This window comes from Papio anubis, chromosome 9 (genome assembly GCF_008728515.1).
Source record: "Papio anubis isolate 15944 chromosome 9, Panubis1.0, whole genome shotgun sequence".
NCBI lineage: Eukaryota > Metazoa > Chordata > Mammalia > Primates > Cercopithecidae > Papio > Papio anubis.
Genome location: NC_044984.1, coordinates 127,029,632 through 127,044,901, shown reverse-complemented (window position 1 = coordinate 127,044,901; position 15,270 = coordinate 127,029,632). Strand labels below are relative to the sequence as shown.

Sequence of the window (15,270 nt, the reverse complement as noted above, 5' to 3'; positions counted from 1 at the left end):
GCCCGGTCCCAACCCCACGGTGCGGCGCGCGCGCCTCCGCACACTTTTCCCCGGTCCCTGCCGGCCACCTCCCCCGCCGGGCGCCGGCGCCTATTGGAGCGTCTCGGGGGGCGGGCGAGGGGCGGGGCGCGCCTCTTGATGGACGGCGGCACTTACGGCTCTCGCGAGACTGGGAAGGAGCGCGCCAAATTTCTCCCGCGAAACAGAGGGTGTAGCCAGCGGTTCCATGGCTCTGAGGAGCGGCTGGCGGCGGCGCGCGGACCCGGGCGCGGACGGCGAAGCCAGCAGGTGAGGGGCGCACTCCTGAGGCCCTCGGGCCGGCCCTTCGGAGGATGCCATGGGGCCGCGCTTGGGTGGCGCCGCCGAGGCGGGAGGGAGACCCGGGTCCCGCAGCCTCCCGCACTCGCCGCGCCTGACAGGGGTAGGGCTGCGCGCCCCGACAGCCGACCGAGGGGCCCGGGGCGGGCGGAGGCGCTACGGGCGCGGCTTCCCGCGGGGAAACGAGGCGGGCCGCGCGGCCTTCCCCTGCTCGGCTCTTCCTGAGGTTTTTCGGGCCTCGCCTTGCGCGCAGCTGCGTTTGGGGCCTGCCGCGCGGCGGGGGCGATGAGAGCGGCGGGACCCGGGCCTGGCCCTGCGGGGTGGACGCGTGGCTGGGGAGGGTGCGGGGAGGGCCCGGGCCGGGGACCGTGCCTGGGGGCCCGGCGCTGGGAGAGACCGAGGCGGGCAGATCGCTGGAGCCCAGGATCCTGTTCCAGATCAGCCTGGGCCACAGAGCGAGACCCGTTCTCCTCTATTTATTTTATTTTTTTGGACAGGGAGTCCCGCTCTGTCGCCCAGGCTGGAGTGCAGTGGCGCGATCTCGGCTCACTGCAACCTCCGCTTCCCGGGTTCAGGCGATCCCGCTGCCTCACTCAGCCTCCCGAGTAGCTGGGACTGCAGGCGCCCGCCACCGCGCCCGGCTAGTTTTTGTATTTTTGGTAGAGACGGGGTTGCACCATGTTGGCCAGGCTGGTCTCGAACTCCTGACCTCAGGTCATCCGCCCGCCTCCGCCTCCCAAAGTGCTGGGATAACAGGCGTGAGCCCCCGCGCCCGGCCCTTCTCTTGTAAAAACAAGAAAAATTAGCCGGGCTGGTGGTGCGCGCCTGAGGTCCCAGCTATTAATACTCCGGAGTCCGAGGCCGGAGGTTCACCTGAGCCCGGCAGGTCGAGGCTGCTGTGAGCCAGAATCGGGCCTCCGCGCTCCAGCCTGGGCGACGGAGCCAGACACTGTCTCAAAAAAAAAAAGAACAAGGGTAAGACGCGGCTACTTGGTGGCCACAGCAAACGGTAAACATGACCAGAGACCTGACCTTCTGCCATAAGCAGAAAATGTGTGAGGCCCGGCGGGATGGCTCGCGCCTGTAATCCCAGCACTTTGGGAGGCCAAGGCAGGCGGATCACCTGAGGTCAGGAGTTCGACACCAGCCTGGCCAACACGGAGAAACCCCGGCTCCACTAAAAAAATACAAAATTAGCCGGGTGTGGTGGCGCATGCCTGTAATCACAGCTACTCAGGAGGCTGAGACAGGAGAATCAGTTGAACCTAGTAGGCAGAGGTTGCGGTGAGCCGAGATGGCGCCTTTTTTCTCCAACCTGGGCAACGAAAAATGAAACTCTGTCTCAAAAAAAAAAAAAGAAAGAAAAAGAAAACGTGAGAACGGGAAGCTTTTTACAGACACTTAGCTGAACAAAATTTTTCCCAGAGGAGAAACCGAGTAGTAAGGATCCCTAACTGCTGTTGTGCTAATGGCTGTCTATCCATAGTCCCATTTGGTCCCTGGAGAGGGTAGGTACCCTTAGTATCTACCTTGTGTGCTGGAACTTGTTGCTTAGAGACGTTCACTGACTGCCCTGGTTCAGGACCAGGACTGCCCTCCCCTTCTCCACTCCGCTGCCCTGCCCCAAGCTCAGTGACAGCCTCCAGGCAGGGGGAAGGCTGCAGCTGGGATAAGTACAAGTGATGGCTTTTACCTTATATGCCGTATGTGGGTTACCTCATCTCATCCTTAAAACAGTCCTGGGACGTGAGTGTGCCCCAGGAAGCAGTGGGTGCTATGTGCCTGCATTTCTTCTTCTGTGAAATGGGGACACCGGTGGCCTCCCTCTTAGGGGCTGTCATGAAAACTGAATGAGAGCATATGTGGAGTACTAGGACAATGTGGTATAGTAACCAGTCAATGGTAGCTCTCTGTGTGACTGTTATCCCCATTTTTCAGATTTCTTACTGTCACTGGATTAAAAGTGAGATACACAGCTCAGAGAAAACAGTTTTGGGAGAAAATATGGTCCCAGTGAGCAGTTTTCTAGTCCACTTAATCCAGCTTACTTGAGGCAAGGATATTTGGAGGACAGTGGCACAGAGGGCCGTGTGTCCCCGTTAAGTGGTGATGCCTCATAAATAGCACTTCATTCACTCTTGATTTTCGTAAAGATTTGGGCCTCAGAACTGAGGCTGTTCTCTAGTAAGGTTTGGAATATAGTTTTTCTGGTTTTTTATTACAGGTGCATCCAAATATTTAAAAGATTAAACCGTTTTTATACAGTACAGTGGCGTATCAGTTTCCTGCTGCTGCAGTAACACACGATCACTTAGTAACTTATATAAATTTATTCTCTTACAGTTTTAGAAGTCAGAAGTCGTAATATGAAAGTGTCTGGTTGGTTATATTTCTTGTGATGGTTCCAGGGGGAGAATCTGTTTCCTTGCTGCTTCTCCATCTTCAGAACCAAAGGTTGCATCTGCTCTCCCCACTACCGTCTCTCTCCCATCCCTTTCTCCTTCCTGACTCTGGCTCTCCTGCCTCACTCTACAAGGATTCTTGCCCACCCAGCTAACCAGAATCTCAAGGCCCTTAATGTAGTCACATCTGCAAAGTCCCTTTTGTCTTGTAAAATAACATTCATAGGTTTGGGGGATTAGGATGTGGGTCTTTTGTGGGGGGTGTCATCCTGCCTGCCTACAACAAGTGGTTATAATCTTTCATGAGAAGTAAGGATCCCAGTCTTGGAATATGGTCCTTCTGCTCTTCAGATGGAGGTGATCCAAGGAATACCTTCAGACAAAGGAAGGGTCTTCCTTTCTTTTTTTTATCTTGTCCTAAAAGAAAGTTGACAGGAAGGGTTTTTCTTAAGAAGCAGTTCTCTGTCCATTTCTGTTTATAAATTAACAACTGGGGTTATAATGTAATTAAAGACATGAGTTCTGCACAGGCTTGGTTTAAATCCTAAAAAAATTTTTTTAACTGGTCTTATTTTGGATGATTTTCTTTCTTCCTCTCTTATAAAAACACCTGTAATGAACTTCTATATGTAAAATAATTACTTTCTGCACATCAGTTTTCTTGGCATAAATTTTTAGAAGTGGATCTATAGGGTCCGTGGTATTTTACACAGTGACACTGATATTTTAGAAACACTCTCACCTTATGGAGAAATCTAATGATGTCAGAAACGGAATGGTCATGTAGTTTAATCAAGAACTGGTATTCTAGGAAACATATAATAGCAATGAGCTGGAATCAGGTCCTGGGAAGTGAGAGGTGGTAGAAGGAAAGGACCGAGTGTCTGTGATTCGTTGGGGAAAGAACACCTTTGATACCTGGATTATTGGAATAACACGTTTTGCCCTGTTTGGAAGACCACAGGGACAGCCTTAAGGGTAACACTGCCTAGGAGAGCAGTCTAGCAAAACATGAGACCTAGCGTATCTGTACATGCCTGCATGGCCGAGGCCAGAAAGCAGTCGTGGGAATCTGTTGCTTCTGTAACAGGGAATATGTATTTACCACCCCCACTCATTGATTTACATTAAGACAAAAAGGCACATGAAAAGTTGAGTTTCCCAGTCAGTGAAGATCGTTGCTCTCATACAGAACAATATGACCCATTTTTATCCACATTTGGTTGTGCTGATGTCTGGACCATGCACTCCGGAAGGATATGTTAAATTTTTAAGGTATATTTTGTTGCAGCAGGTGTTTCTCTAACCCTGATTAGTTCACATGCAACAGGTAAATAGGAAAATTATGTTAGTAAAATGTGGTAGTTTTCCTAGGCAAGGGGAATCAGAACAGAGGAGTAGAATTAGAATTACATTCTTTCATAGGAAAGGAAAAAGCTCTTAGCTGGAGTGTTGCACAGATATGTGTCCTGTTGGCTTTGTTTTTCAAAATTTCGTGAGTTCCTATACTTGGGCTCCCTCTACAGAGAGGCACATCCTTGGCCTTGCACAGTTCACAGCTTGTGGCAGGTTATTCTTTTCTCCTGTGCTCAGAGGTCCACTTGGATCTTCATCATCTTAGTGATCATAAGCTAGCATCTGCACTCTCTAGTTTTGGAGCATTTAAGAAAATAAAACAAGCTTTTTTTTTTTGAGACAGTGTCTCACCCAGGCTGGAGTACAGTGGCATGATCTTGGCTTACTACAACCTCTGCCTCCCAGATTCTAGCCATCCTCCTATCTCAGCCTCCCAAGTAGCTGGGGCTACAGGTGCGTGCCACCATGCCCAGCTAATTTTTGCATTTTTAGTAGAGGCGGGGTTTCACTTTGTTGGCCAGGCTGGTCTCGAACTCCTGGCCTCAAGTGACCCACCCTCCTTGGCCTCCCAAAGTGCTGGGATTACAGTCGTGAGCCACCGTGCCCAGTCCTCAACCTTTTTTTGAGGTAATTGTAGATTGATTCTCATGCAGTTGTCAGAAATGATAGAGATTCCCATATCCCTTCACCTTAACATTTTGTGTAACTAGAGTACAATTGTCACAACTAGGAAATTGACATTGAGACAACCCATCTATTTTATTTTATCTTATTTTATTTTATTTATTTTTTTGAGACAGAGTTTCACTCTTGTCGCCCAGGCTGGAGTGCAGTGGTGCAATCTTGGCTCAATGCAACCTCCACCTCCAGGGTTCAAGTGATTCTCCTGCCTCAGCCTCCTGAGTATCTGGGATTATAGGCCCACCCCACCATGCCCGGCTAGTTTTTTGGTTTTTTTTTAGCTGGAGTCTCGCTCTGTTGCCCAGGCTGGAGTGCAGTGGCTCCACTCTGCCTCCCAGATTCACACCATTCTCTTGCCTCAGCCACTTGAGTAGCTGGGACTACAGGTGCCCACAACCACACCCAGCTAATTTTTTGTATTTTTAGTAGAGACGGGGTTTCACCATATTAGCCAGGATGGTCTTGATCTCCTGACCTCGTGATCCACCTGCCTCGGCCTCCCAAAGTGCTGGGTTTTAATTTTTTGTATTTTTAGTAGAGACGGGGTTTCGCCATGCTGGCCAGGCTGGTCTCGAGCTCCTGACATCAGGTGATCCACCCGCCTTGGCCTCCCAAAGTGCTGGGATTACAGGCGTGAGCCACTGCGCCTGGCCTGACAATCCCTCGTTTTTATTCAAATCATTTCAGTGTTACATGCACTCTTTTGCTTGTATATGTATTTAGTTCTATGCAGTTTTATTATGTGTATATTCGTGCGACTACCACCAAAATCAGTACACAGAACAGTCTGTTGAAAGGATCTCTCATACTACCCCTTTATAGCCATAACCACCTCCATTCCTCCCTTCCCCTCATCCCTGGAGTTTTATTTCAAAAATGCTATTCCAAAAATAGTTTATAAATGGAATCATTAAGTGTATAACTTTGGGGCCAGGCACGGTGGCTCACGCCTGTAATCCCAGCAATTTCAGAGGCCGAGGTGGGCGGATCACTTGAACTCAGGAGTTTGAGACCAGCCTGGCTAACATGGTGAAACCCTGTCTCTACTAAAAATACAAAAATTAACTGGGTGTGATGGTGCGCCTGTAGTTCCAGCTACTTGGGAGACTGAGGCACGAGAATCAGTTGTACCCAGGAGGCAGAGGTTGCAGTGTGCTGAGATTGCACCACTGCACTCCAGCCTAGGCAATAGAGTGAGACTCTGTCTCAAGGAAAAAAAAAAAAAAAGTGTATAATTTTGGGAGGTTGGCTTTTTTCACTTAGCATAATTTCCTTGAGGTCCATACAAGTTGTACGTATCAATAAGTTTATTTGGCCAGGTGTGGCGGCTCACGCCTGTAATACCAGCACTTTGGGAGGCTGAGGTGGGCAGATCACTTGAGGTCAGGAGTTCAAAACTAGCCTGGCCAACATGGTGAAACCCATCTCTACTAAAAATACAACAATTACCCAGGCATGGTGGCGCCTGCCTGTAATCCCAGCTACTCGGGAGGCCGAGGCAGGAGAATCGCTTGAACCTGGGAGGCAGAGGTTGCAGTGAGCTGAGATCGTGGCACTGCACTCCAGCCTCGGTTACAGAGTGAGACTCCTTCTCAAAAACAAAAGGGAAATGTTTATTCCTCTTCATTGCTGAGTAGTATTCCATGGTATGTGTTTTCCAGGTTCACTCTTCGCCTGCTGAGGATCATCTGGGTTGTTTTTAGTTTTTGACTGTTATGAATAAACATGCTATGAACATGAGGTTTCATTTCTCTGGGATAAAATGACCAGGAGAACAATGCTGGGTTTTATGTTTTTTTTTTTTAACTGAGACACAGTCTCACTCTGTTGCCCAGGCTAGAGTGCAGTGGTGCAATCTTAGCTCACTGCAACCTCTACCTCCTGGGTTCAAACAATTCTACCTCAGCCTCCCAAGTAACTGTGATTACAGGTGCACGCTGCCACACCTGGCTAATTTTTGTATTTTTAGTAGAGGTGGGGTTTTGCCATGTTGGCCAGGCTGGCGTCAAACTCCTGACCTCAAGTGATCCACCCGCCTTGGCCTCCCAAAGTGCTGCGATTATAGGTGTGAGCCACTGGGCCTGGCCAGTTTTATGCATTTTTAGTTCTCCAAGAGGCAGCAGTGTCTAGCCATGATTACTGTTTTTGTTAGTATTCTGGTTATAAAGTTGAACAGGTTTTGAAGGGCCTGCCCTAATTGTGTTTTTCCAACGAGTCCTTTTATTTTAATGAGCCTTTTTGCCAAGCTCAGAGTTTTTCAGGAATATATCTACCCTGTCATATCTGAAACACACTAGGTGGGATGAGGGTTGCAGAAATAGGTGGCATTACAAACTGTAAGCACTGGGTTCCCTTCTTTCACTCAGAGATGATGGCGCCACTTCCTCAGTCTCGGCACTCAAGCGCCTGGAACGGAGTCAGTGGACAGATAAGATGGATTTGCGGTTTGGTTTTGAGCGGCTGAAGGAGCCTGGTGAGAAGACAGGCTGGCTCATTAACATGCATCCTGTAAGCACTCGGTCCTTCTCCCACCCAGGAGTATGGCTGCACCCCTTCTTGTCATAGCATGGTCTTTGTCTAAAGAGTGAGGGACACATGGGGGAACTCTGAGTGGATCAGGTGGGAGATGTAAAGGTTCCCAGCTCTCCTTTCCTCTTTAACGTCATTAAGGGCCACACAGAAGCCACTGTGAGAAGCCAGAGGTGATGGGCATCCCTTTTAGCCATCAGAGTAAAGCTTTCAAGGATTATGAGGGAGAAATGGAGAGAAATCCCCGTTTGGAGTCTGTTACGATGTGGTTCTTGTAAATAAGGCTGGCAGTGTAAACGTAGGGGTGGAGTAAAGACCTAGATGAGAGGGACTGTTTCCCAAAAGGTAGGAGGAAAGTTTCTTTAACTGTGTAGAGGATGATCTTGTGCCTATGTTGACTGATTCTCTTGTAGACCGAGATTTTAGATGAAGATAAGCGCTTAGTCAGTGCAGTGGATTACTACTTTATTCAAGATGACGGAAGCAGATTTAAGGTAAGTCCCTGACCCTGAGAAGCTAAAACCCACTTGCAGTGAGCAGCCGGATCCAAAATGAGGGGTGTTCATCTAGCTCTGTGACTGTCAGGGAGGGCGTGGGAGAGCAGCCCATAGCCCACCAGAACTCGGGCCCTGAAGGCCCCGTCAGTCATCATGTAAGATGTCCTGAGAGAAGCCAGTTCAGGAAGACTGAATGGTGAGCAGTATTATCTTTCCGGTTCTTGCCCCTGTGATAAGTGCACATTCTGACTTCCTGTTATGCTTTAAGAGCTACCAAGGTCAAGGCTGCCCTGGCTCTAGGCTGTTCATGGGATGTAGGAGCAAGCAGTCTGTTTTCACTTTTCTCTCCCTTTTTTTCTTTCTCGTCGCCCCTGGATGGGTTGGTGACTCTTACAGGTGGCCTTGCCTTATAAACCGTATTTCTACATTGCAACCAGAAAGGTAAGTGTGTTTTATAGATTCAGGTCAGACAACCAGTGTGTCATTCTGTGGTGGGCTTTGCAACTGGGAAATAGGCAAGGAAGGAAATGTATTTTACCAACGGAAAGCCTTTTCTTTCTGATCCTGATTAGGGTTGTGAGCGAGAAGTTTCATCTTTTCTCTCCAAGAAGTTTCAGGGCAAAATTGCAAAAGTGGAGACTGTCCCCAAAGAGGATCTGGACTTGGTAAGTATCACTCAGACTTTCCAGGGGTAAATGAGGCCAGGATCTACATTGTCCATAGCAGGTGAGATTGGAAGAGGTAGAAATTCAGGTCATCTATTGGGTGATGGGGCAGTGTGGTGACCCTCTATAAAATTCCTTTCAAAGAGCTCTAGTGGTGTTAGTTGGTGCCACATGCAGAGTTGGACAAGGTGCCTTGAAGTCGCCAACTCTTTGACTTATGTGTTTACCTTTGAGTGTTTACCCTCTCACCCATAAAGTCCTGTTTCTCTTTAACCAATGAACATGATCTCTTTGCGTTATAGCCAAATCACTTGGTGGGTTTGAAGCGAAATTACATCAAGCTGTCCTTCCACACCGTGGAGGATCTTGTCAAAGTGAGGAAGGAGATCTCCCCTGCCGTGAAGAAGAACAGGGAGCAGGATCATGCCAGCGACGCGTACACAGCTCTGCTTTCCAGGTAAACTCTGCTCTTGTGAGCAAAGCATCAGCTGGTTCAGAACGACAAGATGGACAGGAGACAGGAACACGTAGCAATAAAGTTACCTTAATGGCTGGCTCTATTTGATACGGAAAACTTGTGCAATTAGGTAGAGATTTTTGTATGTTCCGTGTTAAATAAAACAGTGGCTTCGCAGGTTACATTTTACGTGTTAGCTCTTTTCCTGTGGAGGGGAGGGTTTATGGCTCTAAAGTTGAGTGGTTGTAATAGTAAAGTCACCTTAGAGGGAGAAGATCCCTCATCTTGCTGCCCTAACACAATCCGCCTGTGAATTTCATTAAGTGCTGAGATTTACACAGCACATCTTCTCCAGAGAACCTTGGGTATCGTCCACGGAAACTGAAGTCTAGAACACCAAACACTGTTCATCAAGTGTTTGAGCCTCAACAATAATAGGATGCAAAGTAACAGATTAGGAAGAGAAAATCTTGAGTAATGAAGTTTGGATGACTTCGGAAGAACCTACCTTATCCTCTGACAAAGGAAGATCAGTTTGGGATGCTGAACATTTCTACAGTCCCTACCCTGAGTCCACCTTCCCTGGCAATGCCATAAGTTACTTTTTGAAATATTGGAAGGTGTACTCAGACTGAGTCCTCAGAGGTTTGAGCCGTATCTGAGACTCGTCTTTTTCCCCCTGAATAGCCCATTCATTATTTGAGCTTATGGGCCAATAGTGACCGCAAGGGTAGGCCACATCTTTAGACACGGTAGAGACCCATGCATAGGCTGTGTGAAGCCCAGGCCTGCTCTTCAGCCTGCATGAGGCAGTCTCCTGAGCATCAGGACCATGGTGGGATCATGCCTGGGTGCTCTCCTCACTGGCAGCACTTAATGTTTTCTTTCTTTTTTCTTCTATTTACTTATTTATTTTCAGACAGGGTCTTGCTCTGTTGCCCAGGCTGGAGTGCGGTGGTGCAGTCATAGCTCACCGTGGCCTCGAACTCCTGGGCTCAAGCAATCCTTTCACCTCAGCCTCCTGAGTAACTGGGATCACAGGTGTGTACCCCATGACTGGCTAATTATTATTTTTTTTTTTGTAGAGATGAGTCTCCCTATGTTGCCCAGGCCTGTCTTGAACTCCTGGGCCTAAGTGTTCCTGCTGCCTCCCAGAATGCTGGGATTAGAGGCATAAGCCACCATGCTTGGCCCTCTTTTTTTTTTTTTAGTTGGGGTGTAACTCACATCACATAAAATGCATACATCTTACCCTGAATTTTTTTCCTGTCTGTAGGGTTATCATCCAAGCAATTCTTTATTTTTTTGAGACAGAGTCTCGCTCTGTTGCCCAGGCTGGAGTGCAATGGTGCAATCTCGGCTCACTGCAACCTTCGCCTCCCAGGTTCAAGTGATTCTCCTACCTCAGCCTCCGAAGTATCTGGGATTACAGGCGTGCACCACCACGCCTGGCTAATTTTTGTATTTTTAGTAGAGACGGGGTTTCACCGTGTTGACCACGCTGGTCTCAAACTCCTGACCTTGGGTGATCCGCCCTCCTTGGCCTCCCAAAGTGCTGGGATTATAGGCGTGAGCTGCCATGCCCGGCCCAATCCAAGCCATTCTTAAAGGAAGGACTGCCCTGGTCATTGAAACCACCTCAATTTACCTTTTGTGTTTCCTCAGTTTGGACTCTGGTCTCATCTCTTGCTACTGATTTGGAACTCTGGTCCCACCTCCTCCAGACCCTGGCAGCTGAGTTAGTTGCTCTCTTGTTAATTCCTAGTGTTCTGCAGAGGGGTGGTGTCATTACTGATGAAGAGGAAACCTCTAAGAAGATAGCTGATCAGTTGGACAACATTGTGGACATGCGCGAGTACGATGTTCCCTACCACATCCGCCTCTCCATTGACCTGAAGATCCATGTGGTGAGTAGGGCAGGGTTGGGTTGCTGCTCACATGAATTTCCTAACAGCCAGGAGATGATCATTATGGGTGAATCCACACAGGAGTAGACTTTCCTGGATGTAGAACTCCAGTTAACACACTGTGTGTTTTGCAGGCTCATTGGTACAATGTCAGATACCGTGGAAACGCTTTTCCTGTGGAAATCACCCGCCGAGATGACCTTGTTGAACGACCTGTAAGTTTTGTTGCTTGTATTACCTTCATCGTAAAATTTCTGGTTTTCTGGAGAGAATATTCTTTAGTGCTGAAGAGTAAATTTGACTCAAAGATATGTTTCCTGCTTTCCCCCCAAATACTTTATTAAAGGAAATATGGAGTTAGTTTTTCATCAGTTTCTGACAGTATCATTTCCTTTTTTGTTGTATATCACTGCATGACATCAGTATTTGAGCTAGGCAGGATTTGGACATTTGAGGGAAAGCTAGGACTTCCATTGGGTAGTTGATAGTGAAGAGACGTGGTGAAAAATGGATTTGTAACTAGAAGGCCTTGGTTCAAATATGACTTTGTGGTGTTGGGAAAGTCTTTGTATTCAGTTTTCTCTTTTCCGAAACGAAGATATCATCTCTGTGCCACATTTACCTTTCAGGGTTGTCGTAACCATCAGAATGAGGTGATGTCTTCTAAAGAGTTTTTCTACTAAAGTTCTGTGATTTTAGGCTTGTCCTGTGATCAGCTGCTCTCTTAGGCGTGTAAGTTTCCACGCCATAGAGAGTCGTGATGCTCTTGACGTAGGTTGGTCAGTGTTAGGGTCCCTCTCCCAGCTCTGGAGCCTTTTCACTCTTAACAACCAGAGGGAGGTAGAGCAGGCCGGGGGCCGGTGTTCAGGGAGGCCTGATGGGGAGTTTAGAGCTTGGCTTTATGCTTATTTTGTCCCCACAGGACCCTGTGGTTTTGGCGTTTGACATTGAGACGACCAAACTGCCCCTCAAGTTTCCTGATGCTGAGACAGACCAGATTATGATGATTTCCTACATGATCGACGGCCAGGTGAGCAGGCGGCTTCTGGGAAGAAAGCTCCTGGGATGGGGACCTTGTCTGGTCCCCATACTACCGCAGCGTCTGCCCCACAGTTAGGATTTGTTGAGTGAATAATAAGTTAGTCCAGGAATGGGAGCAGCCAGGCCGTTCTGACTTCCAACTGTACCCTCTCCTTTCCAGTGGGAATCCAGACATGGAGGATCTCTTCTCAGGAAGCTTAGGGCACTTTCACGTTGCTGTGGACTTCTTTGTAGTGAGAATCTCTAGGCAGAGTGTGTGGGCAGGGTGGGGACGCCAGGTCTTGGCTTTGCAGCCTCTGACTTGTGCTAATTGCTAATGAACTTCACTAGGGCTACCTCATCACTAACAGGGAGATTGTTTCAGAAGATATTGAAGATTTTGAGTTCACCCCCAAGCCAGAATATGAAGGGCCGTTTAGTGTCTTCAATGAACCCGACGAGGTAAGGAGGTATCACTTGTGAAACTGCCTGGTATTGTGGGAAGAAGGGGCATGCGGATCTTTCCAAGGCCTCAGGCATTCCGTCGGATCAGAATTGCAGCTCCATCAGCTTCGTTCTTAGGGTATGACCCTCTTTTCTGCCAGAAACTGGGGCTGGGGTCAGGAATAAGGGCCAGCATGAGGCTGCTGCTTCTGAACTTTGGGGGAGGAATTTGGAAATAGCTTGAAGAAGAGAAAGAGCAGACCTCTGACTGCTGTGACTTGGGTTTAGGCTCATCTGATCCAAAGGTGGTTTGAACACGTCCAGGAGACCAAACCCACCATCATGGTCACCTACAACGGGGACTTTTTTGACTGGTGAGTCTGTGTCTTCTCTGTGAGTAACTGGGCAGCGTTTGAGAGGGAGGGCATTGCATGGTGCGGGGGCGCTTCCCATGTTGACTGAGGAGGTGGCTTCTGGGTTCACTCTGCACCTCCCGTGTCTCGGTTCCTCCCTGGATCTGAGGGAGGAATGGAGAAAGGGGAATTAGAGCCTGATCTTCCCACTTGCTTGTCTGTCCTCTTTCGAACCCAGGCCATTTGTGGAGGCCCGGGCAGCAGTCCACGGTCTGAGCATGCAGCAGGAGATAGGCTTCCAGAAGGACAGCCAGGGGGAGTACAAGGCGCCCCAGTGCATCCACATGGACTGCCTCAGGTAGGGGCCGCACAGCAGCACGGCTCATCACTGCTGTCTGCGAGCGAGATCTGAAGGCCTCTTGCAGACTATACTGTCACCACATCTCATGGGAGGAGGGTGGCCTCTGAGAGGCTGTTTCAGGTCACCCAAGAGGATGGCAGCTACAACCCTGCCGGGGCCCGGGATGTGCTGTCTTTGACTGTTGGCTGACAATTCGTCAGTGATCAGGCACATTGAGCATCAGCCTCTGGGGTGGGGTAGCCACCGGGAAGACACACTCAACGCACAGGTCCCAGAGCTAGGACCTCATGGAGCTGCACTGCCCAGGCCAGATTGGGATGTGGCAGCCCAGCTGCCTCACAGGACGAGCCTCACAGGACAAGCGCAGATTCCAGATGAGCTGGGGTGGGAGGCAGCTCAAAGCTGCTGAGAATCACGGCGTTCGGGGGCTCTGACATGTCTGGTTGGGCGGACAGGTGGATGTGGAAATGCCAAGAGAAGGAGGCTGGAAGGGAAGGAAGGGGAGGGAGGGAAGGAAGGGGAGGGAGGGAAGGAAGGAAGGGAAAGGAGGGAAGGAAGGGAAAGGAGGGAAGGAAAGGAAAGGAGGGCCCCCGTGACCTCTGTACTCTGCACAGTGCCATTGGAGCGCTTGAAGCCTGAATGCGTTTCTGTTTAGCTCTGACGTTCAGCAGTTGGCTTGGAGAGGGAGGCCAGGAGGCTGGGGCTGGTTTAGCATGTGACAGTCCTGATCCAAGGCAGGGAGTGAGGGGCGTGAGGATTCAGGGTCTATCATGTGGGGCAGTGGGAGGCCCAGGGATGCTGGTTCTCAGGGAGGGGGTGACACCTGGGGTTTTTGTGCCATCCATGGCGACAGGGAATGGGTAGAGAAGGGACTTGAGGTAGGAGGTGACCCCGCTACCGATATGCCAGCCTGGAAGCCCCACCCGTATAGGGGCCCTGAAGACCACCATGAGGCTTGGTTTGAGCTCGCACTGTGGATTGGGACTCACTGGGGTGCGGGTGGGTCTTGGTGAAAGCTGGGGTAGTGGTTGAACTGAAAGCAAGAGGTAAAGTGAGAAGAAGGCCACAGGGTGGAGGCCGCGGGGGGCGGAGACCGGACATGGCCCCTGGACAGCTGCCTCAGGAAGGCATCTGTAGGGAGGAGGTGGCGACAGGTTCCGGGTAGAGTGTGGGGGCCTTGTTTTCTTAATTTTTATTTAATTTTTATTCTACTTGGCATCCCATCTCGTTTTCTATTAAAGGAGGGTGGGCTTGAGTGTTTCCGTGCTGAAGGGACAGTGTGAGGAGAGAAGCTCAGTGTGGTTGATAGAACTAGGCCCCAGCGGTGCATACCTGAGGTCTTGGGGAGAGGCCCAAGGAGGCAGGGCGCCCTCCAGAGAGGCCACAGGCTCAGCCGAGGGTGGGAGGAAGGCAAGGGCCAGAAGGACCGGTCCTGGTGCTTCCTTGTGTTGTGGATAGGTCTGTGAGATTAACTAGATCCGAATGGAGGGTTTTCATAAGGGGCCTACACCGTTTGGGGCTTTGGTTCCTGGGTGCCTGTTAGGACCTTGCATCTGTCTATGTGGTGCCCAGTTTTGCCGATTCTCAGGGGTTCCCGGGCTGCATGTTAGAATCGTCCTGGCTTCTGTTTTCATTCTCCTTCCAGGTGGGTGAAGAGGGACAGTTACCTTCCCGTGGGCAGCCACAATCTCAAAGCGGCCGCTAAGGCCAAGCTAGGCTATGATCCCGTGGAGCTGGACCCAGAAGACATGTGTCGGATGGCCACGGAGCAGCCCCAGGCACGTAAGCCACATCCTGCCTCCTTCTGCTGCCGTGTGCACGCATGTATGCCAGCCCGCTCCACCCAGCAGGCTGTGTCTCCAGGACACACATGTTTTGTCCTGTGCCCGTCTCCTTACTGCGTGTGCGGCAGGCTGGTCAGGCCAGGCTTTGCTTTCTGTGCTTCACACTTGACCCTGGGCTCTTGACTTTGATGGCCCTGCTCTCTGGCGTTCTCTCCTCAGACACTGGCCACGTATTCCGTGTCAGATGCTGTCGCCACTTACTACCTGTACATGAAGTACGTCCACCCATTTATCTTCGCTCTGTGCACCATCATTCCCATGGAGCCCGATGAGGTGAGTATCTTCTGTCCTCTCAGCACCCTGGCCTCCTCAGCCCTTGCCCCATTCCAGATGCACTGAAGCTGAATTGAGGTGGACGTCCCAGGAGTGCTGGCACCAAAGGCGGCAGTAGAATTCTGGTGTGTGATGTTAGGGATGTCCTTTGGGAATTCTCTGG

The 15,270-nt window shown here is 50.0% G+C and overlaps 1 protein-coding gene across 1 annotated transcript in view; it reads left to right on the top strand.

Annotated features, from left to right (window-relative positions):
• Nucleotides 1–23: 23 nt before the first annotated feature.
• The window catches only part of POLE (DNA polymerase epsilon, catalytic subunit), a 64,002-nt gene continuing 48,755 nt past the window's right edge, over nt 24–15,270 (top strand). Inside the window, 14 exon segments of the mRNA XM_031650942.1 lie at nt 24–288; nt 7,124–7,265; nt 7,700–7,780; nt 8,180–8,224; nt 8,356–8,448; nt 8,751–8,905; nt 10,671–10,812; nt 10,947–11,027; nt 11,735–11,842; nt 12,184–12,294; nt 12,565–12,650; nt 12,868–12,987; nt 14,636–14,768; nt 14,994–15,107. Of these exon segments, the coding sequence (XP_031506802.1) occupies nt 227–288; nt 7,124–7,265; nt 7,700–7,780; nt 8,180–8,224; nt 8,356–8,448; nt 8,751–8,905; nt 10,671–10,812; nt 10,947–11,027; nt 11,735–11,842; nt 12,184–12,294; nt 12,565–12,650; nt 12,868–12,987; nt 14,636–14,768; nt 14,994–15,107 (1,473 nt within the window). The 5' untranslated portion in view covers nt 24–226.